Genomic DNA, 25,407 nt, shown 5'->3' on the forward strand with positions numbered 1-25,407 from the left:
GTTATCGCTTAACAGAGTACATGACCTATTCAAGGTAGTGAAGTGAAAGGGAAAGACAAGTTTATCAAATCAGAGGAGAGGATCAGTTAGCAAGGAGGAGACTCAAGATCAGCTTGCAGAGCAAACCAAGAGTCAGGTATTGAATCAGTTCTTGTCAACTGGAATTAGGGTAAATCTCTTAACAGATCTTTGTAAATCTCCTAACATAGTCCTCACTTTATTGTAAGTGTTAAATCCTCTAACAAGGTGAGACCTAGCATTCTCTTAAGCTTTTAACAGGGTAGCCCCTTTACAGGGTAGATCATATTTTATGATCAAACATTGTAACCATAACAGGTTAACTTTACTATTGCAGTAGTGAAGATTTGTGGGTGTCATCCCCACCCCAGTTTTACGTTCACCTTGGAGGGTTTCTGGGTAACAAATATTGTGTTATGTGTTTATTTTTATGCATGTGATAGATCAGATTTACATGTTACAACAAGTTATCATTACAAGTTTTACATGCACAAGTTTACTGATAGATGTGAATGAATTGGTGAAAAGTTTAAAGTGTTTAAGATTTTGATTCAGCCCCCCCTCTCAGTATCTTGTTTATCCTGTTTATAACTCCATTAATCAACAAGTGAATTCCCTTTGCTAGGCTCAAATTTGGAGTAAAGGAGGATTTTTGTATTTGGATAGAATTCCTTGGCAAAGAAGGATTAGCACTCCCAAGTGCAAATAAGGCACGTGAAAGGATTTTTGGATTTTGTAAAAAATAATCCTTGTCATCTAGGAATTAGCACTCTTGGGCACAAATGGGGTTAAAGGAGAATTTTTCAGTGATGAATGGAATCCTTGCATGCGGAGAATTAGTGCCCATGGGTGTGCTTGGAGTTGGGTGAGGGATTTTCTTTGTACTTAGCCTTTTTCAATGTTTTTCATGCACTTCCACTTTGGGTTCACATTTGGGATGGAGAGGGATTTTTACCAAACTTAGCCAAATTTGAATCATTTGCCTTAGCTGCCCATTCTACAGATTTAGAATTGAATTATCTTTGTTTCTTCCTTAGTCAGTGCCCATTTGTTGCCAATAATAGACCTGCCAAAAATAGGCTTACTAAAAATAGTTTGTGTAAACACAACATTAGGCCAATTGGATATAGGGATACTAAAAATAGACATTGCTAAAAATATTAAGTTCTTCCAATCTCAAAATTAGGCCAATTGTTGAAATAGTTAAACTCCTAAAAATAGGAATTTCCAAAATTAGTAGTATCATCAAAACACTAAAATTTAAATTAGTAGTATCATTAAAACACTTAAATTTCGAAGGCACTCCTTTGGAAGGATTAATTTACTTTTCATACTCAACCAAATTCCTCTGTCTCTCGCAAAACTACTTTTTTCAGAGCCAAAGGAAAATCACACCTAATTCCAAACTTAGCATAAACTAATGCCCATTCAAAACACTAGGAACCTTGGGAAACTTTTGGGAACCCAAAAAACCACTAAGTGGGCAAAAATGTAGGGGGTCCCTATTTGAGATGAGGTGGTGTGTGAAAAGGTTACAACAGATCTTCTAGTTCAATTGATCAATGCGGGGTTGGTAGGGAAGACTGCAATAGGGTTCCCCTAAAATGACACTCAACCATAGGCCCATGAGCAGGACCTTGTCCTTTCTGGCCTCATGCAGTCCTTCACTATCTTTGTGAGGTGATAGATGGTGAGGGGTTTTCTTCCATTTCCTCGCTTTGCAGTCTATTCATTACCTTAACATAATTGATCATTAACTACATGTAATCTGGTCTAAATGTTTATATTCACATCTATATATAACGCGTTGATGTTTTGTAGCTTCAGTCAGATAAATATTATGAGTCAAAACTAGTGAAGATATGTATATATGAGATGTATATATATATTTGATTCCTACAATATCTGTATATTATTATGTAAATATGAGAGAAATCAATATATTATATAATAATGACTCAAGATATATATACACATGCACACATACACACATATACATAATTATAATTGTTGTTATAATAATCACGTAATAATGAACAGACATTTCCCATGGAGGGACATGTCTCTCCTTGGTTCATCCACAATATAAATGCTAGAGATAGCTGCCTTTGGAAAACACATACAATACAGGCAGTGCTATTACATTTGCAGTGATCCTAAATTTAACATGGTATCAGAGCAGGTTCTGTACCTTCCTATGAGGTTTCAGTAGCATTGTTGAGGACACCTGCCACAGGATCTGCGAAGTGAAGGTGATAAACATTTTTATGTTTGTGTTGGCGATTTCTTATTATCACTTTTCGAGGACACAAGCATGACAGTGGCTACTGCCGCAGTGACCATGTTGCTTTTGTCGTCATGTGTTGTTGCTACAAACTGTGAGGATATGATAAAAATGCTTTCAAGCCTCAGTCTTGAGGTAGACAGGGAAACTGCACACAGGCATCCGGAATTCCAAAAGTCGGGAGAAAGTTAAAATTACAGACATGGAAGAGTCAGGAGAAAATTAAAATTACAGACCTGGAAGTGGTAAGCAAATTCACTTATAATGTCTAGAAGAACAAACAATGAATCCGAACACTGACAACAGATTTCTAAAACAGAAATTTTGAAGAGATCTTTAAGACACCACAGAAAACATCAGTACAATGCATAAGCCTTTTGATGTGCAGCTATTGAGAAGGCATTGAAGGTACCACATCTCAACACAGGACAATACATAAACCAGCTTTTGGGGTGCAACTATTGAGAAGGCATTCAAAATGCCAGATATCAAGGTCAGAAGTAAAAGACGGAAATGTGATAAAATGCACTTCTTCTATAAAGTGTTTGTACAGCTTCGTTAGAATTTACAGTAAATAGTATATTAGCACTATCAATAATAGCATGTAGCAAGGGATCACAGCTATGTAGCTAATAATAGCGCTAACAGCAAGTGAATGAATATGATGGTTCCAAACTAAAAGAGTGAACACATATGTGATCCAAATATGCAAATAGCAGAGCTTCATTGAATATTATCATTGTGGAATAATGGCCAACAATCAACATAAAGACAACCAATATTCAATCGCTTTAAGGAAGATATCCTTTGATAGATATTACTACATAATGATTAAATCTTTGAAGATATTGAGCATGATATATTATTCACATCATTGTTTATTAGATCAATAGACGCAAGTATATGGTGAAATGCGATTTGGTTAAGCAGAGTTTGAAAGAAAGATAGAGATAGCACCATTATTGCAAGAACATAACTTCTTACCTGAAATAGCAACATATTAATATAAGCGATATTTCCATACATACATTGCATATATTGAAGGACTGAATCAGAAATGGCAATCCAATAAATCTAAGTGATTATAAGATGATATTATTGGAATATCTTCCATTGCCAAACCAGAGAAAGATATTAAATGTCAAGCTCCAATAAGTCATATCAGATCTCACAACACTCATCTTAGTGCAATGAGTGCAAATATAAAGGGAGTTTTACACTTCATTAGAGGCAACGTTGGATGGGGAGCTTGAAAGATTGATATTTAGAGGGAGTTTGAAAATCCATCACAAGGGACCTTGTATGAGGGAGTTTGAATAGAAGTACATTTTTACAATATCAATTTCTTCAGGACAGAAAATGCTTATTGCAGGAAAATATGGCATGATGCTCCTGTATGAGTTTGCTCTATACTGACTTATACTTAAGTATTGCTTTCACGAAAAGAAATCATGCATTCAGCTCAGTCTTGTCGTATATGAAATAAAGAGATCATCGATTCATCTTCAATCAATAATAAAAGATAAGAAAATCTTCATTGCTTCAGTCAAGCATTTCTATCTATGTGCAGAATATATATAGATGCATGTGCAAGAGTTAATAACATGACTTGGTATGTGTTGATTTTGTAATTATGTGTGGCTCTGATTGTGTTTGCAGATGGACTTCTCTAGAAGGCTTCAAGCTTCAGTGAATGGCTACGCACTGGATAAGAACTTAAAAAAAGAAGAATCTGCACTGGGAATGATGAATTAATTGTAGAAGAAAATGGAGCGTAGAGCAGAGTTCGGGTATAAGGCAATCATAATATCCCCCGATTTGTGAGGATGAGAATGATATAAGCAATCAAGAGCCATGAAACGTAGCTCAATTATGTGCAAGATACAAGGTGGCATGAGTTACAAGAATCTTCGGTCATCGCTCATGTAGTAATAGTAAAATTGATTATATGGCCAACCCAAACAAATAATAAAGTAATTAAAAGTTGATGAGAGCAATCTAGAATTTGTGGCCACTCAAAGAGAATAAATTATTGTCAAGAAATATAACTTAGTACATTAGTGTCATCCACCACCTATCTATAGTTGTGTACATATTTACACATATGTATGCATACATGGTATTTTTAACTACGCATTTATCATATGCATCATATATAATGTGAATGCATACATACATGTATATATATACAAGCATAGGTAAATGATATGATGCTAATGTACTACGCGTGACAATCATGACAAGAAGTTCTGATATCATCACATAACAAAAGGTATTGCAATTTAATTAAATGTTTAGTGTTTTGTAATTACTATACTGTTAGCTCATGGAGTCCTTAACATACTCTTGATTGCCTACTCGTTTTACCCTTAGCCTTGGTGGTTAGGTTTCATACCTATCGACTCCTAGATGAAGTGTACCCCTCGCCGTACTCCTTTCTTGGCAATGCTTCCCCCTTTTGACATACTCTGCAAGAAGAAAATCCTCCACAATAATATCACACTCTTAAAAATATTCAAATTCTTTTAACATGCTTTTGATCATAAATTATAATGGCTAACTGCCATTCCACTTTTCATGAAAGGATAACCAACTTCCCAATATTTCAAAATAGCAATATAACAATATCTTAACTGTAACTAACATGTCATCTTCACATGAAATCCTAGCGATTAAACATCTTACTATTTCATATGGTTCATAACCAATTTAACTGTCAACTGACTTCACATGAAAGGTACACCGGCTATATGAGTAGTTTAATAATTAAGCTAAAATTGGGATGTACCAATATGTATGTATAAATAGATAAATATAATCGTCATCATAATAATCACATAATAATGAATAGAAAGGGGTATGTCTCTCCTTGGTTCATCCACAATATAAATGCAAGAGATTGCTGCCTTTGGAAAACACATACAATACACGCAGTGGTATTATATTTGCAGTGATCCTAAACTTAACACAATAAATATAATTACATAAGCATAACTACTTCATACCACAATAGATTAAAAGATTACCACATAGATTGTTTGGCTATGGATCTGTTTGCCTCTACTGTCCAGTCGATGCCAGGTTGTGACCCTCATTGCCAACTGCATTTCCTCATAGCTTAATCATTCTTCATAACTTGTTATTGTTAAGTGTATGCATTTCCTCATAGCTTAATCATTCTTCATAACTTGTTATTGTTAAGTGTAACTAATCCCTTGATCATTTTGGAGGAGATTTCTGGTAGAGGAAGAGAAGAGGTTGATTAATAAGGCAATTGTTCTTTGTTATATGTCCAGCAATCCTATTTCCCTGCGATCTGTTATGGTGATCACAAACTGCTGTTAATTCACTATTGATGTTAAGATAACAAACTGTGACATTGTACTATTGTAAGACAATTTCTCTTTCAGGTTTGATGTCAGATCTGTGGCATGTTAATAGTTTGCAAATAATATCCTCTCATAGATCTGCAATAATTTGTATTAATTTCTGCTCATTTATGTTCCTTAGGCCTGTTCTAAGTTCTGCTTTAAACTGCTAAAATTGGAATGATATTCAGCGAATTGCTTGATTGAATGACTTCCAAACGACCTCTTATTTATACCAACAGGTGCACCTCTTTACCAATGGTTGTATCACTTTATGCTAATTCGACCAACGCACCAATGAATGATTTTATTTAATTTCTTTGCATTCTGAAATGGTTTGGCAAAAATGCCTAGTGTTGGTTTTAGTCAGTGTTAATTTGATTTTGTTTGTCGCATATTCTTAACATAGGTTGGTCCATTACTTAGAAAGATGATTAAAAGGTCATTCTTATAATCCAAAGGAAGTCAGCCCATATGTTTTTTTGGGTGAAGCCGTCCTATAATTATCTATCAATCATCTTTATTATTGGTGTTTAAAACCTAGGTTGACCACATATTAACCCTAGGTGAGGCATGACAAGGCCCTCAGTCTCCTCTTAATGGAGATTGGAGGAGTAATTGTAAATGATGCTAGATTGAAGTATCCAACAAAGTGGATGGCACAATGCATCGATGTATCCTAATTTGCATCAATGACCTCCTCCCATTTTGGTACATACTTGGTTGTATCATGGTTCATCTTCACATTGATAGCCTCTTTGGTCCTATCCATGGCTTTATATGGGTATCTTGTTGGGGATTAATTCGTCTTGACTAGACCCAACACTTGACTAAAGTCTTGTAAAATAACATTGTCTCTTTTATTTTATTTTAAAACTATAATAATGACAAAGCCAAACATAACTGCTCTTTAATTAGAAATGGACATTTGTTTCAAATTCACCTTTTGGCATACAGAATTTTCAATGTTGTGAAGTGGATGGCAGATCTTGTGAACCCTAGGTTCCTTCCTATTAGTGAAGGTATGCATCATATTTTATGCCCTCACGTGATTGTAGATGAGTTTCTGGATACTTTTAGCCTTGTTCAATATGGATTTAATTCATTACATTCTTTCTAATGTCTTCAAAGGTTAAAGTGAGAACGCACATTGCCTAAATATATTCTAAACAATACTTGAAGTTATATTTATCTCTAAAACAAATATAACATACTTAAAAAAATCTTATAAGGGTTTAGGGTTAGGGTTTAAAGATTTGCTTCTAAATTTTGATTTTGAGTCTCAATTTTATTTTGGGAAACACATCCTATCATCATGAATAGTCTATATATATCTTACAGCACAATTTTTTTTCCTTTTACTTAACTGGCTTTGTTTTGGTTTGGGGAAAAATGTTCACAGCATTGCCTTCATAATGGCCAGGATTAGAAAAAGGCTACATAAAAGTATAGTAAGCAAGAGATTGGTTAATGTTATTTTTGCCCTAGTGGCTATGCTTTCTGGTTCTTTCCAAGTTATGACATGCATTTACCTTAAGCATATTCAAATATATTTGTTACTATCACTAGTATTTAAACATGTCCCTTTCTCAAAAGCAGTCTCTAATGATCATTGTGTTTGTGGATGCAGGGCTTGGTCGTATAGCTGGCCTCTTGACATTGGAGGCTGAAAATGGGGCTGCACCATCAGATGTGCTTCAAAGGGTGGGCTTAAATGTTGCCATGCACATTGTTGCATCTAGGCCTCAATTCCTTTCAAAGGATCACGTTGCAGCAGAAGCTTTGGAGGCTGAGCGCGACATCCTCAAAACTCAGGTATTGAATTTTAGAACCATGATATATGAAGTGTTTTAAATGTGCTCTTTTTCTTGCCCTCAAAGAATTGGGGAATATACAAGTACCTGTTTCTGTTTATTCTGGATGCTATGGATAACAAGTGCTGGCATGATTTAGAGAATCGGAGGCTTTTAAATTAGGAGCCAATCAAGCAAAACAATAATTGATGCTTATGTACAACATGGCTTTGTTTCAAACTGAATTTGACATGACTTTGACTTGTATTAGCCTAAATATATTCAGAACATTTTTTTTGTGGTTTTGCTTAATTATTTTAATCATTTTTTTGTGGTTTTATTTCTTTGTTTTGGCAGGCTTCTGTTTCTGGAAAACCTCAGACTGCCATAGAGAAAATGGTGGAAGGTCGGTTAAGGAAGTTTGTGGAGGATGTTGCACTTTTGGAGCAGAAATTTGTGATGAATGATAAAGTAAATGTTAAGGTATGCAGGGATTTCACATTCAAAACCTTCTTTTCTTCAGTAGTTTCCTTGGTGCCAAACAATGCCTTTTACAACATTTGACATTATTTAAGTTTTTGTATGTTCCATTCGTCCATGGACCAGCAACAATTTGATTAAAACCTGTTGTAGGTGTGTAAGGCATTGGTTGTGTTTATTTGAAGCACGTTAACATTAATGTTTTTCTGTTTTCAGCCAAAACTGGCTTTTTCCAATTTTTGGTAAATTGAAACTCTTTCATATGCAATATCAATGGAGCAAATATCAAGGGAGTTAATATTCTCAAAAAATGCACCCAGAACTTACACCCTACCCTACCCAGGCTGCATTTTGGCTCTGTGTAAGAACAAGCTGCCTAAAATGACTCAATGTATATGAGTTTTGAACCATTTCACTAATGTCATTGCTTCACATACCATAGCACGACAATCCACTAGATGTGTCAGTTATTATGGTTATACACTAGAAGTTGGGCGGAGTTGACTGCTTATCATGAGGATTCATAATTGCTTGGTAAAAGGGTCCATTTTCCCCAACGTTACATTGTGTGCAGTATGTAAAAGTATAATTTTGCTGGTTTTAAACTGATAAAAAAGTGTTGATTTGATTATTGGCTACAATAGACTTCTGGTATTCAGACTTCTATTAGCAGTCACAATCTCTTCACTGCATAAGTGAGGGATCATTGAGTCAAATTTAGCAATTAGTGCATACTATCTTATTGCACTTCCAAACATAGGAAGATGGCGAGGTTTGAACCTGTCTAGAAAACTAATCAGGTAAAAGAAGATTTAGCAACTGATAGGTTGTGAGGGCTCACCAAAACAGAGGTGCTAATAAAAGATAGGGTAAGATTTGTTGAATCCAAGGGCCCTTTGACTCTGAAAATGAATCAGTCAAAATTAGTCAATAGGGCTGACACTTAATAATATATATTTAAAACTTTCTAATTCACTAGTCATAAGATAAAATAAATTTATGTAGGCAAAAGAACAAACAAGAGGGTTGTAGGAGTATTGGATGGTGGAAAACCAGTTGAGAAGCTTCTTGGGTGATCTGGATAGCCTGGGGAGTTACAATATGAAAATGGCTATCTGTAATGAATGTGAGTGCTGGCAAACCTGTTACTGAGAAGAACAGCTAGAGAGGACAAGTTTGAGTACAGTTGAACCTGTCACTTAGAAAATAGCAAGGTCATAGTGAAATTGAGGCGTGTAGGCATTTCTTCTTGACCTTTTGGAAGTCTGAAGCATTTGGGCTGCCTTTTTGCAGCTCTTGTAACTCTAAGAATCTATATGGCTCTGTTAGAAATATGTTTTGGGATTTGTGATGTCCCATTTCCGCTCCATTCCAACGCTTCTGGGAACTCCAACAGTCTTGGAGAGTGCTGACTTATTGGGAAGGAAGTCTGACAGTTGCAGAGAGTCCTTGGAACCAATATTAGTACAAGGTTATTTTTAGTGTGCAGATCCAACAGTTTGGGAGCAGTCCACACTTCTCGGAGAGGTCAGTTGTCTTGGGAGAATGCCATGTTTCAAATAGACATTTGTCATATGCACTTTTGGCGCTGCTGAGAAGGTCAAAAATCATATTTTGTATATTTAAATAGTTAAATATTTAATTTCTAGAAAATGTAAGATTAAAAGAGATCTTATATATCATTATTTAAAAAAGACAATTTATTAAGTTTGAAGAGAATTTTGAATTTTTCATTAAAAGTCATTTTCTATGTCCCACGACCTTTTAGGGGATGCAGATGGGGACGAGGGAATGCATTTCTTGGATGTTTCCTAAAGGGCTAAAAATAGGGGATGGCAGTATATATATATATATATATTTCAAAATATATTAAGTTATTATAGGTATAGAGAGGGAAAGAGAGAGATGTGTCAATAAGTGATAATAACATGACAATATGCAATTAAAAAATGGATTTAGGAGTTACAACAGTAGTATATCAACCATAAATGATGATAGCACCAGACTAAATCAGTATATCGATTTGAATTGTTTTTTATTCTAACAATTAAATATTTAAAAGATATTGGATTAAATTTCTAATTGTATTATATTTTATATTTAATATATAGTATTTAACATGTGTTTGTTTAATTTGTAAAACTTAGCAATGTTTATTATGATGAATATTAAAATTATAAATTAAATATTAGATTTATAATTTTAATATTTATTATTTGTTGAAGATTGTAGCTGCAATAGAGATCTTGATCTTTGACTTAGCTATATATTGAAATTAGGACAATACCTCTGTATTGTGTTGACAACTAAAGAAGATATTTCCGTCATATTAAGTGAGCACAATGTGGCATTCAACGTGTGCTAGGTGTCACACTCTAAATATTTAATTTTTATTAAATGAAGAGGCATGTGACATGCGAAGAGTCATGCGTTTGGAAATATGAAGAGACTTGTTTTTGGAAATTGAAGAGACCTTCAGTTGTGATATGAAGGGTCTCTCAATTATATATATATGACATTGCTTTGTGTGCGAACACACTTGTATCGAGGGAAAGCATTGTACATGAAAATTTTCATCTCAATAGAAAAGATATTTTTTTGGTGTGGCTGGGTTTTTCCTTTCAAGTTGAAGGGTTTTCCTAGGATAAATGTCTTGTGTCGTTTGTACTTATTTAGATCTTCTTTTGTTTGTTGTCGTTCGTCATTATTTCTAGGCAAAACATTAACATATTATTAGAGCTAGGTTAAATAGCAAAAAATAAGGAGTGTTCAAATTTGTAATGGTAATCGAGATCTCATTACTTGGTGTGCTTAATCTATTCATTATGATATTTGTTTGTAGCATCTTGCTTTTCCCGTCAAGTCCTTCTTGATGATATGTTGGCATTTGGCATTGAACAAGAGGAGATTGATTGGCTAAACCAACCAAATATGATGAGAGAAAGGTTGTCATTGTTGGCAACTAAGTGAGAGGAACGATTGGTAAGACAAGGCATATGATCGGTGATACTCAGTCACGACCAATGTATTGAGGAGAAGATATGAGCAAGAAAGAATCAAGAGAATTCAATCAAAGGAGGATATTCTATGATGTCTATACATATCAAGTTTGTGATAGCAACTCACAATGATAAGAGATAAACAAGAATCTATGTGTCAGAACATGATTGGATAAAATGTTCAAGGTTACTGGCGATAGAAGGATGATCAGATGATTGGTATGATCGATGTGGTCGAAAACAATGAAGTAACGATGTATTATCTTGGATGAAGTAATATTGACTTTACGGTTAGTAAGTGGAAGCAAGACAGGTGAGAAGATTTGAGCTGAAGCCTGTATAGGTCAAACACACTTTGACTATTCTAGGGAATTGCTCAAGAAGACCTAATGACGATCAAAGCAGTGGTCGAAAATGTGTGAAGGACATATGGATATGTAAAGTGAACAAGGTATGTGTGCGTCAAGCTTGTTCTTGTAATTTGTGTTACATTGTGATTTATATAGTGTAAAGGAGGGTATTTTATTGGGCATTTCTATTAATTTGGGATGTTCAGAGGATTAGGTAAATGAAGGATGTTATGAGGGGCAGGACGAAAGTTAATCTCAAACGACTGTTTTAAGTCAACATTGCCATGTTCGTCACTGGCCTTGATGGAAAATGTTGATATCGGATCAAAGAACAAAATAAGCAAACAGGAATTTAATGCCTCTTGGGAATTGCGCTTTCTTTCTTGGGGAGGCGTTTCCCAAATGATGGAACAGATAGCAAGAGTGATTTATTTGATTGTGCTCGAGTATGGCAGCCTTTTTCAGTCAATGAAGCAGAGCAGAACAAATGCTTGAATGGAGCTTATGTCTTCTGGGATTTTTTCATATTTGGAATTGGAAGTCTGTAATTCACATAAGGCCAGAGCTGAAGGCTGTTTTGAAAGAAGAATTCTCAGGGAAGAAGTGGAGTAGCATGGATGCCTTACAAATCAGGTTCTCTGATATTGGCATAACATGACCTGAATTTAGAATATATTATTTGTTGCAATTCATATTCAAATAACACCATCCGTCATGAGTGGTTTATTCCTATAAAACAAAAAAATCAGTTGGATACGATTCTTATTCATAATTGCAACTTAAAAAAGAAAATAAAGCAGATTGTCAAGAGTGAAGGAAAAAAATAATTTGTGTGAGTTCGTAAAAAAATTGCGAGAGGAATATTTCAGGGTTCCTTTTAGTCAGATGTGGTTGTGATTCTACAATAACTATAGTCAAGCGGCCTTTAATGTGCTGAATTGTTATGGGAGATATAGAGAGAAATGTCAATGTTGTATGGGTGTTTGAGCATCAAGAATTTTGTGTAAGATGAAGGCCTCTTCTGAGCAGTAAACCTGTTAAATCCATTAAGGAGATGATGATTGGAGGAAAGAAAACCTCTTTTTGAGGTTTCACTCATATTGGGTTTATCCATGTCGTTTTTTGTGTTATTGATGATCATCATGCTATGTATGCATTAATTGTCTTTGGATTTGGTCAATTTTGTCTCAATTCCTGTGAGGTATGCTGCCAGTCCAGAAATCACAACTATTTAGAAAATCTGGACTGACTAAAATAGTGAAAGAAATCCTTTTTTATCCTAATTTTATACCTCAGCATTTCTATATGCGTTTTCTAGACCGTTGCAGGTTTTCCATCCACCTATTATCCTCTTTGAGCAATGTGATAACAACATAAATGATGATTGAAATCTTTGCATAAGTATTAATAACATTGGATTTCTTCTTTGGGTTTGTTAGTCATATAGAATTTTAGGACAAGATATCATTTTGAATTTAATCGTCATAACCCTGGTTCTACCAATAGGCATAATTCTTATAAATTTGTTTGGAGTCTTGAGTTGTTTGTGGGGGTCCTTGAGAAAGAACTTTGTTGTCTGTATATAGTAGAAGGATGATAAATAAGCTCAATCGTGATAAAATCAACTGATTTCTACTCACCAAACATCATTCACTTTTGTTCTGAATAGATGCCCAAAAGACAAGAGAGAAGGCACCTTTGCCTCACCCTGACATCGCAACTAATAGCAATAGATCATTCATTATTGCAGTTTAATTTTGCAATAACCTTTTCTTTTAGACAAGTGTCCTATATGAGTTTTATTTTGATAGAGTTTTAGCTAACTCTACAATACCCCTAGGATCAAATGAAATACCAGATAACTTCCACAAGAAATGGAAAGACAATTGTATTAAGATGCAAGAATGATATTATTGATAATGAACATACTAAAAATGTACATAATAAGCTTGCTTATATAGGCAAGGCAATGAGAGACTATGACAAGGAGAGGATAAGTTATTACTGATACTAGGTGGAACCAAATGTCCTTGTAACAACCTGTTTTACCGGGTCTTAATTAAGAACTAACATACTCAAATAAATACAGTTATTACTTCATTTTCATAGGAAGACAGTTAAATCAGTTTCGTTCAAATGAAAGGGATTGACTGCTAAAATCAGTTAAACAAAATTTCTTAAGTAAGAACTCAAAACACCATCCATGAATTTACTATAGAAATTAAAATCCACATACCATGGAATTTGAATCAAGAAAACATTGTATGGATGCTTCTGCAATCACCTAGATTAGTCCATAAATACCACTATAACAATATCATATAACGACTTCCATCCAATACTGCTAAATGAAAATCAAATGATGATTGTCATTAAATACCAATATATAAAATTAGGGCATCACATACCACTATATCCATTAGAGCATCGATTACCATTGGATCATTTAGGGCTTCATATACCACTGTATCACTTAGGGCTTCAATTGCCACTGGATCATTTAGGGCATCAGATACCACTGTATCAATTAGGGCTTCAGATGCCACTGAATCAGTTAGGGCTTCAGATACCACTGTATTATTCCTTTTCTTTTGATTGCTTAACTGTGGCAATAACTCAAGATTAGAAGTTATGCTTATATTTATTATTCATATAAATGAAAGATTGATATAACAATCCATCAGATAAATCTATCTCCCACAACTAAATGTAAAATAATTGTAACGATGATATAACTCAATTAATCTTATCTTCATCTTGCATATACATCATAAAAGTAAAAATACCTTTTTCTGACAAACAACTGAATGTATAGCTTATCTTTGTTTGTTGTACGTTCGACAACTTGGGGAGAGGTGAATCATTGCCAGGGGCTTAATCACCCAACCTTAGACCATAACTTATCTCCACACAATCTCTAATGAGAAAGGCCCTCCCTACCCAGAATAGTTAGGGATCATTTTGTCATTAGTTGAGCATCCTGGTATCTAACCACACCCCTTGACTTGATGGAAGGAGTTTACAATAACAGGATCATGCATGAGCTATTAAGTATATTTAATTTAATTTATTTAAGCATGTCTGATTTTCTCTTCTGCTTTCTTGCAAATTCATTCCACCTCTTCACCTTTCATGGCTATGCGGTCAGTGAATCCCAGGTGTCTTGGTAGTTTATGAGCATTTTGCTCTTTATCATTGTTTATATCTTTTATCATAAGTTGTGGCAAAATAAAACATGTTCTTGAGATCAGCAACATTCATCCAGACGCTTATTACACTTGGAAACTCTTGCTAAAGAGATACTAATCAACTTCTTTTATGATAAATCTGAATACTATGAAAATAAGAAAGAAATTCATTATAGTTCACAGGGATTATTCAGCAAGTTAAATAACGTGAACACAGTCATAAAGAAAAGAGGTTCTTGTGCGTAGCCGGCTGCTATAGAAATTGTATTTAAAAAAAAAAACAAACATTAGAAAGGTAACTCATGACCTGATAAGAATTTGGTATTGATTTGAAGAACTTGCAGAATGGATCAGTTTCCTCCAGTTGCTTGAGATGTCACTTTCAATGCATAAAATCTCTGTTTCTCAGCCAAAATACTTGCTCATCAAGGAATGGAAATCATAATACTTGAATAAGATTACCAATCGATTAGCAGGGTATCGATAGAAGTAATCAATAGTAAAAAAAATTCAAAGGTCGGATGCCATGAAGATATAAATCAGGTGCCATGAAAACATAAGTAAGGTGCTATGAAGTAATATTACTGCCTTCTATCTCATCATACATGAGATATCTTGAAACATAGTTCACAACATAATTATGGCTCAAGGTTTCCAGCCGATCATTAGATTAACAGGAAATTGTGGAAAGGGAATTTACTGCCATTGTTATTATGAAATACACTGCTGGGATATTGGTTGCTAAGAACTCGTGGTCAGGTGAATAAAAGAAGTCAGATACTTGAAAAATAATCACTCCCTGCCTCTTTCTCAACTCATAATATAAAACGGTTTAAAGAAGACCCTTTGGCTTCCATAGCATAAAGAATATTTGTCGAATAAGAACACCAAGTGTTTAATTGGTTACAAACAAGGAAAAGAATAAAAGATGGAAAAAGAGTTGGAAGTTTATAATTTGATTATTGTTATAATTTATATTTACATATGTATATGTAAATATATTAATGTGGTGACATGATTTTATTATATCATTATAATATAATGGTACCATTTCATTTTTATATCTATATGTACGTATATACATACATATTATAATAATATGGTGAAAGATCATATTAAATGCTTTGAGGTACGTTTTATGTTTTAACTCAAATATTTTATGTTTCTCAAATTATTTATTTAAATAGCTCATGCGGGTCTCATAGATGTATCTTGTTTTCAAGTCGCTAGGTCCTCAACCCATTTTCCTAGTGATGGTGATGCTCCTGTGCCTAATTCTTTTTTGACAATGCTTCCACCCCTTCGACATGCTTCCTGCAAGGAAATTCTACGCTATTAAATCATATTATCATAACAAGTTATAAATGATCATAACGGCTAGCTGTCTTTTCAATTCCATGAATTCATGATAAGTAATCAACTAGCATGTTATCTTCACATGAAATTATAGCGACTAACCATCTTATCATTTCACAGGATTATAACCAATTTAACTGTCAACTGACTTCATGTGAACTTCAACGGCTATATTTTAAATTAGGTCAAAAATTGGGATGTAACAGTTCTCGAAAGGTTGATCATCTTCCATTATGCATAAAGTATATTCAAGATCCAGAGGATGATAATGTGATACGTGCACTTAAGGTGGATCTTACACATAAACTAGAATGTGATAACACCAATCACGACCTAAAGTTGAATTTCTCCTACATTGTGTGTAAACTCTTAGTTGTCTCGTATGTGCATTACAAACTACTGTGCAACACATTATCCTAGGTAAGCTTAAGTAAAGTGTAATTAGTGAATGTTTAACTACACTAGTACCTCCCCTTATTTGCAACTTTGGGGAATGCACTTAAACTCACAAGGCAAAATGAGTCTCGGGTATTAGGCTATGACCAATGCCTAAAAACAACATTTCTCCGTCTCCCCTTGGGAAGGAGATAAACCAAGTACAAATGCATGCTTCCTATTCTGGATAGGAATTAAGATTTAGAATCCAAATGTAATATGATTATGTTGTCTCAAACTCCTTCGTCCTATGAACTAAGGATAAATTCTTCAACCTAGAAGTGAGGTACAACTCTTCACATCAAACATTTCTCGCAATGTCATTAGTCAGTTTCACCTACCTTGGATCAATACTAAGATCCCTCAACTGATCAGTCAATCACCCAATAGCTCTCTCAGGACCTCTTAATGGTCAGAGCCTCCCAACTAACCTTTACAATCACTGTGCTCCACATGCTAACTTTCCTCAATCCCTGATCACAAGCAAAATGCTGATCACATACATTTTTCTGATTTCAACTCATGACTAGTTACTGACCTTCTCCCCTGCATTTGGATTCTCCTTCCCAACCTTTGATCCCCTGGGTTTTGATCTTCACACAATTTCAAGACTTTGTCCATTCAACAATAACCTCTGCTACCCCATCAACTTGGTTCTTCTGATTAAGAACGCTGTTTAACATTCTCACTGTCCAACCTTGACAGTACTAAAATGTCTGCATCTAAACAACTTAGTGATCTTCCCTAGATCCAAAACCACTCTCTATTGTATTTAGGGCATTTCCTGATCCACACAACACTCTCCTCATAATGCGTCCAATGCCCGCTCTTCAACTGGCTTGTGGACAAAGTCTTTACTAACTTCTGTCTCTTTAATTCTTGTTGAAGAGACTGTTACAATCATCTTCTACCATTGCAAAGGACGTCCAAATTCTTGCACATGTCTCTGTAGCTTATGAAACAAGTAATGTACATGATCTCCCTCATCCCTGTCAAATATGAGGATCAGACACTTATGCATCACAAAGTTATTACATTTTAATGCTCTTGGGAAAATCCTGGATCAGGGTTCTGACAATTCCACAAAAAATAAAGATCTTCCTTATTCCAGAATGCAGTGAAATGACACAAATGGAAATGTATGAATGTTGTTTAACACGAGAAAAACAACAATTGCAGAGAACTTATTTTTATTGCCAATATGATTGCTGCTGCTATTACAGAACATTTACCTTATATTTAAATCCATTTGAAACCATCTCAATGGTCCAACTTCCTAAACTACCCAAAAGCCTCTATTTCGCAAACCTGAACATAGGAAAGTTGTGAAATAGCGAAAACATTGCTATTTCGCAAGGTGGATAATATGCAAGTTGCACAAAAACGCAACCGTTTATAAGGTGGCACTCATCTTATGCCTAACATGGCAATATCAGCCCACTTGATTGCTATTGACTCACCATGTACCAAGATGGCTTTTATAGTCCTTATTTCATCATAAAATGGTCGTGTAGACCTTATTTACATATAACAAAACATAAATCTTCTATTCTTGACCTCATGTAGACCTTGGTCCAATGTGATGCTCACACACCATACTCCCCTCCTGGAAATGAACTCGTGTCCCATGAGTAATTGGCTCCATAGGGATTAAGAATCATCTGTATACCTGCATAAAAAGGATATCCATCTGCATTCCAATCCATTAAATATTGATTAGGAAATATCCCCATTGGTGTAGTAGTTGCGTAAGTATTCGTGAGTGTCTGAACCAGTTTACTTGTCACATAATACTTCTTATGGTTGTCCTGTTTTGAGTCAGATTCCACCGTTTGTGTATTGTTTTGATTATACATAGTAGGATACTGGATTGCCCCAATCATCACTCCTCAATCGTTACCTTCTAGCTTCTCTTGCACTGGTTTGAATTCCATCTTCCTATCCTTAGGATGTCTTTCAATCTTCTCACCTTGCAAAGGTGTTTTCTTACCAAAAATAACTATCTTAACCTTCTCCTTGACATCATCAGTTGCAGGCAACAATGTATACTTCACTCCATTCTTTTTAAAAGTATGGGTATATTTCCTAGCCTTGTAGATTGTATCATTATCTATTGCCATGGCCTAATAAGTAGAATATGGCTACACTCCAAAGGTAAAATGTCAATCAAAACACTGCCTTTATACATATCAATCTGGAAATAAACCCTTGCTTATTCTTTTACTGACAAACTAGCATTGTCATTGACCCAAGAAACTTTGTAAGGATTCTTATGAGGCATTTTTTCCAATTACAACTTACCTACCATTTCAGTAGAGACCATATTAACAGTTGAACCAGAATCAACTACAAGAGTACAAACTTTACCTTTGCATTGATACCTTGTTCTAAAGAGCCTTCTTCTTTGAATGGGTTCATGTCGTTGATATGTCTTTAACATACTCCTTTTGATCATCATGCGCTCACATTGTTCACAAATGCACTCAACATTTTTTGATCCACTATTAACCTCTTCCTTTTGATTATAGGCAACGCTCTTAGAGGATAATGATGATGCTACTGTCTTGTTAGGACATTTGAATAAAGGATGTCCATATTCGTTACAGTCAAAACTGATTAGAACCCCTACCGAATCTGCCTCTATGATTATCAAAACCAGGGTTACCAGACTCGGAGTCGCCTCGGACTCGGTCAGGCCCAAAATGGACTCGGACTTGGTCTGGGCGGCTGGACTCGGCAAATTAAAAAAATCCATGAAATTCAAAGATTTTTAAGGATTTCAAGTTTTTTCATGCATCATTTAGCCACTTAACATCAAATACACAATAATTGAGATAAATAGAAACTACTTTGCACACATACTACTTTTCATAGATCACCTAAGTATAAATGCGAATTTTCGAAAGAAATTACATAAAGTTAAACTGAATAGTGAATAACATAATAGAAATCTGCAATATAGTATAGCAGTTAATTGTCAAATGTCTACAATATGTCAATATCCATGGAATATGCAATCCATGGAGTCAAAAGTTCATGCATTATGGGTGGTTCTTTAGTTGTATTGTAATAGCCATTCTTGACCTTATTTTGAAAACCTTGGCATTAAGAGACAATACATTGCAGTAATGGAATTTACAGCTGTTATGAGATTTTGATCAGAAGATAATGTTTATTCACTGTTGCTCATAAATTGTTTGGAACAACATCCCAAAGGAGACAAAACATGAAAATAGTAATTAAAGTGATTTCCCATGTGAATTATATTATTCTTGATGAAAGAACTGAATTTAGAATGGGGGAAAGTCCGTATCAGTAGGCGGGCAGGGCTGAAAAGTCTATTTGCAGGTTTGAACAGCGAGAGAATATCCACGGAAAGTCTAACCAATCACACTATAGGCATCTCTCAAAGCCTCCGAACTTTACAATAACCACCCAGTGCTCAAGGCAACCAAGGGAAACACTATTAAGGTGCTGTTCCCTAGGTCTGAAATTATCTATTGTCAACCTTCTCTAATACTTCCATGATATATTTTATATATAGGAGTTAAAAGTAAAACATTCGCGGAACTATGCCAAAAAGACAACAACAAGACAACAAAAAAACATTTTTTATTAAAAAAAAAAAAAAAAAAAAAAACCGAGTCAGCCTGACAGGACTCGCCAATTCCATCCGAGTTCGAGTCCAGAGGCAGTTTGCTTCGTTTTGGCAGCCTCACCTCGGGACTCGCCGAGTCCTGTAACACTGATCAAAACCTCCTCTGAAATCAGAAAAGGACTGTTCCTTACCTTTGTTGGTATCGACTTGTTCTTCATTAGTGGGCCTGTGTGAAGGGAATGCACCCCTACCTCTGTTATTACTGCTACCTTTTCCACTGATAGAATTTTCCTGCTTTCTCTTCATTTTCTCTTCCACCTTCAGGGCTAACTAATAGCACTCTTTTACTATGCTTGGATTAGCAACAGCTAATTCATCTTGAATATTAAATCTTAAGCCTCCTAGGTATCTAGCTACCTTAGCTGCTTCTTCTTCTTCTCTGCCCAATCTTACACTCAACTTGTAAAACTCATCAGTATATGCTTTCACATCTTGATCTTTTTGCTTTAGTCCTAGCAATTTCTTATACAATTGAACTTGATAGTCTTTAGAGAGAAAACTACCTTTTTAGCTTGGCCACCATCCGATCCAAAGAAGTAATCTTGGTCTTTCGTCTTTTCCTCCTATTTGCTTCTTAATGATCCCGACATAGAGAGCATGTTCTTTAAGCTCTGTTTTTCCCAACCTGACCTTCTGATCATCAGGCACTTCTTCTCCTTCAAAGTATGTGTCCATAGTTGTTATCCAATCTAACAACTTTTCTTCTTTTAGACTACCATCAACATTGGTATGCCACCTCTCACTTTATGGCTTTCTCTCTTTACTTCTTTGAGAAGGCTGATTGTTCTGTATTTCTCAGGATTCACTGGCAATGCTACTTTAACCTCTTGGAACTCTTTATCTTCCTCTTCTCGTCCGTCATTTCTAATATCTCCAACTTCAACATTTCTCCTTTGGTTTGACTCTTAAGGCCTCAAGCCTTGCCAAAAGAACATTATATAACTCTTGTAACCTTGTGTTCTTTTCCTTCAACTCTTGGATTTCTCTAGCAGTACTTGCATTCTTTGGAGGCATCTTGATCAACTTTGTTTCAGCCTTTGCAAGCTTGATCCTTAGCAATTCTAACTGTTTTGTTTTAACATAAACTTCCCTCCCATGATGGGATTATTAACGTGAAGAGGTTTCAATCAACAATAAGACCTATTCCCTTTCTTTGATACCACTATGATGCAGAGCACAGTGGTCACACAAGGATAAATTCTTCAACCTAAAAGTGAGGTATAACTTCTCACATCAAGCATTTCTCTAAATTTAATTACTTTGATTCACCTACTTGATTCCTTTCCTGTCTCTTCCGTTGCTTTCGGGAGTGGTGTCATGTTCAATATCATCGTTCGTAACTAAGGCATTGTAAGAAGGTGGTCATTTAGTTTCATTGAAACTTCCATTTGCATTACCTGCCTTATAATATTTTGTTCTGCTAGGTTCCTCTTCGAGGTGCCAGTAGTGTCTTTTGTTTGTGATTTCTCGGCTTCCATTTGTTTTTCCAATTTCACTCATGCTTGCTGCAACCTCTTCTTTTCTTCCTTTGCATCTGGGTACATTGCCTTCTTTGTTTGCTGGTGAGTGATGGCTTGTATCTCCTCATCTCATGTTTAGATGCTTAACAAGTTCACCCCTTGCTTAGGGCATTTCGAATCCTCGTGGTCTTCCGGACCACACAATCTACATAATAGTTGCGGTGTTTCCTTCGTGGTACAGTCTCTGGCAAAGTGCCTCCAGAGGTTGCACGCATGACATTGTATCATGGGTTGTCCACTTGAATCGTATTGTATCCGACTTCGGCCTCCATTATTGTTACCACCTCGTCCGCGCCAGTTATTGTTACAGTATCCTCTTGAGGTTGCGTCATTGTTCGTCTTCATTCTTGCTCTTGTGGTGGACACTTATTGCATCAGTAACACCTGCTGGTGTCCCTTCGTCTTTATATTGAACATGCTTTCCTTGGTGGAATGTCCCACAATCTGGCAGATATTGCAAAATTGTTTTTTTCGGGTAGGAGCCCTTTGTGTGACTCTCCTTACAGTTTGTACACCACAATTCCCCTTTCACCAAGTCAGGATTCTTTTTCAAAATTTTAAACTCATTCATCATCCATAACATATCCTTCTGCAATGCTCGAACTTTCTTACTTGATTCTTCATCGCTGCTGCTACTTTCGGAAGATGAATCGTCTGAGTCCGACAATTTGTGTTTCTTCCATTTGCTCATTTTCTGCTCACTCTCTAGATCCATCGCCCGGTTATACACATCTATGTATGGTGCTGGAGGTACAATTTTTATCTTTTTCTTTAGTGCCGGCTGTAGCCCTTCAACAAACCATCTTATCTTTAATCCGTTCGCTGGTTGGCTCTCCATTTTCCCCACCAGCTCCTTCAACTTTCTTGCATATACCTGGATTGTTTTGTTCTTCCCTTGTTTCGTACTGTATATTTCCGCTACTATTTCATTATCATCCCTTAGCAGTCAGAATTTTGCTACGAATTCTTTCTTAATGTTCACTCATGTAGTTAATTTTTGAGGATCAACATCCGAAAACCAATCAGTCGCTACACCTTGTAGGGTCGTCGGAAGTTGTCGGATCCAATCGTCTTGGTCCGTTATGCCATTCACCATCCAGATCATTTCACATGTTTTACAATGTTTGATTGGATCAGTCGTCCCATCACCATTGAACTTCAACAATTTTTTCTTTGGTCCTACCATTACTACTTTATTTTGATTCTATGGTACTTGTTGTGTACCTGTGCTGTTCTGAGCACCTGCGTTGTTCTGCACAACCGTGTTGTTTTGGACAATCACGTTGGTTTGAACAACCACATTACTTGTTGAGAAAAGATCTTCCTCAAGTGAAGTTCGATTCTCTACTTGTATTTGTTCGTCAAGTGTATCGGGAACAAAGAGTTCACTCCATGCTCGTCCTCCTTTGGCACTTCGAGTCATGCGAGTTACTTCCCTTCCGTTTAGATTCTCCACCCTTAGCATATACAAGTTAAGGAACTCCGCCCTTTTCTTTTCCACTAAATTCAATTGTTGTCGAGTTTCTTCTAGCAATTCCTCGACACTCCTCAATCTGCTAGGTGAATGCACTCCCTCCGTGTATGCTCCTTCACCCCCTTGGTGTTCGTTGGTAAGTTGTTGAAGCTTTAGTCTGCGTTGTGCATATCTCATCCTTGTCTTTTATCTTATTTCTATCTTTATTAAGTAGATTCGGCATTAATCTTCATAACACTTCCTTTGTTCCAGGTTCGACTGACAATGATGCCAAGTGTTTACTGTACAGGGTAAAAGGATACTTATTGCATGTAGTATAGTAAGATATAACACATAATAGATACTTTATTTATATATGCAATATGCACTCCAATGCTTACAATATGTTTATGATTATGATGATTCAATAGTCCCTTCGGATGATGTACATACACTCTCCTGAAGGGGTGACTCAACCGTCACGCATGCACCCTTTGGGATACAATTTTACTCATTGACTACAATGTAGAAGTTACTGACAACACCTCTTAATGGTCATTGCCTCCCAACTAACCTTTACAATCATTGTGCTCCACATGCTAACTTTCCTCAATCCCTGATCACAAGAAAAATGCTAATCACATACGTTTTTTTGATTGTCAACTCATGGCTAATTACTAACCTTCTTCCTTGCATTAGGATTCTCCTTCCTAACCCTTATTCCCTTGGGTTCTGATTTTCAGACAACTTTAAGATTTTGTTTACTCAACAACAACTTCCACTACCCCCATCAACTTGGTTGTTCTGATTAAGAACAGTGTTCAACATTCTCAGTGTCCAACCTTTACAGTCCTAAAATGTCAACAACTAAGCAACTCACTGATTTTCCCAAGATCCAAAGCTAGTCACTGTGGTATTAGGGCATTTCCTGATCCACACAAGATTCTCCTCACAATGCATTCAATGCACACTCTTCAACTGGCTTGTGGAAAAAGTCCTTACTTCAGTCTCTGTAATTCTTGTCACAGAGACTATTAAAGTCATCGTCTACCATTGCAAAGCATGTACAAACTCTTCCAGGGGTCTCTGCAACTCAAGAGAAAGGTAATGCACATGATCTCCCTCATCCCTGCCAAATATTAGGATCAGACACTTATGCATCACAAATTCATTACATTTGATGCTCTCGGGATATCCTAGATTGTTCTCACAGTTGCGCAAAAAATAAATATAATCCTTATTCCAGAACACAGGAAATGACACAAATGGAAATGTATTAATGTCTTATCAACGTGAAACAATTACTAGTTCATATAAAAAAAAGGTCTATACCCTGAGAATGGACTCTAACCACTGTAAAACTGGAGGAAAAAAATAATTTGCAGAGAACTTCGTATTCTTAGTGCCAATATAATTGCTGCTGCTATTATAAAACATTTGCCTGATATTTAATTCCATTTGAAACCATCTCAATAGTCCAACTTCCTAAACTAGCTGAAAACCACTATTTTGCAAAACTGAACATAGACAAGTTGTGAAATAGCAAAAACATTGCTATTTCGCAAGGTGGATAATATGTAAGTTGCAAAACAACACAATTGGTTATAAGGTGATACTCATCTTTTGCCTAACATGGAAATATCAACCCACTTGATTGCAATTGACTCACTATGTATCAAGATGGCTATAATAGCCCTTAGTACATCATAAAATGGTCATGTAGCCCTTATTTACAAACAAACTCATTCAAAACATAAATCTTCTGTTCTTGACCTCATGTAGGCCTTGGTCCAATGTGGTGCTCCTTCACCACTCTGAAATCTGCTATTGTGTCGCCACATCTTTGGATGGTGAAGATGCCATGAACCAATCGGGAATATTTCCAGTTGCAATAGAAGGTGACAGGCAAAGAACTAATGTAAACTGATAGTGAGCAAGTTCCAAAGACAAAGATGACAAGACAGCATTTGTGCCATTACAATAGTCAAATTTGAATGATGCTTCTAAAAATTGAATGGAAGTCTCCAAACTTGAAGAATCCATCAGAACTATAATCAATTTGAACCAAGCAATTGGATATATCAATTAAAGTTAGAGACTCATGAATGTCAATCTCCAAAGAAGGCGAAGAAGGTTCTCCAACTCTGATGAGGCTGTAATCAAATATAAGAGAAACCCCCTCAAATGTGTCTCCAGTATCTGAAATATGAGACTCTGCAAATGGTGCACCAAAATCTAGCAAGTAGGAATACCAATGAGGAAGAAAAATAGACATCTCTTCTGATGACTCACTAAAATCACCAACAAGAGATGAATGTGTGATCTCATCTGGAGGAGGAGGGGCTACAGGTGGAGTCACCAGATTATCCCTACTCTCAAGTAATGTATTATATTCAGTCACATCTATTGTTTCATCATCTTAGGGAATATTATTTGCATCATCAAGTGAAAGAAGACAATCTGCAATAAGATCATCTGGGAATAGAGGAACATTTGGATTTCCAA

The 25,407-nt window shown here is 35.8% G+C and overlaps 1 protein-coding gene across 1 annotated transcript in view; it reads left to right on the forward strand.

The window, feature by feature from the left end:
- Nucleotides 1-25,407, forward strand: part of LOC149579810 (translation elongation factor Ts (EF-Ts)) — a 120,385-nt gene that overhangs the window by 30,935 nt on the left and 64,043 nt on the right. Inside the window, exons 5-6 of the mRNA XM_089786985.1 lie at nucleotides 7,301-7,485; nucleotides 7,821-7,946. Of these exons, the coding sequence (XP_089643111.1) occupies nucleotides 7,301-7,485; nucleotides 7,821-7,946 (311 nt within the window). The remainder of the gene's footprint in view (nucleotides 1-7,300; nucleotides 7,486-7,820; nucleotides 7,947-25,407) is intronic.

The sequence above is a fragment of the Cupressus sempervirens genome, chromosome 1 (genome assembly GCF_028749045.1).
Source record: "Cupressus sempervirens isolate cs-2001-9-10 chromosome 1, ASM2874904v1, whole genome shotgun sequence".
Lineage (NCBI taxonomy): Eukaryota > Viridiplantae > Streptophyta > Pinopsida > Cupressales > Cupressaceae > Cupressus > Cupressus sempervirens.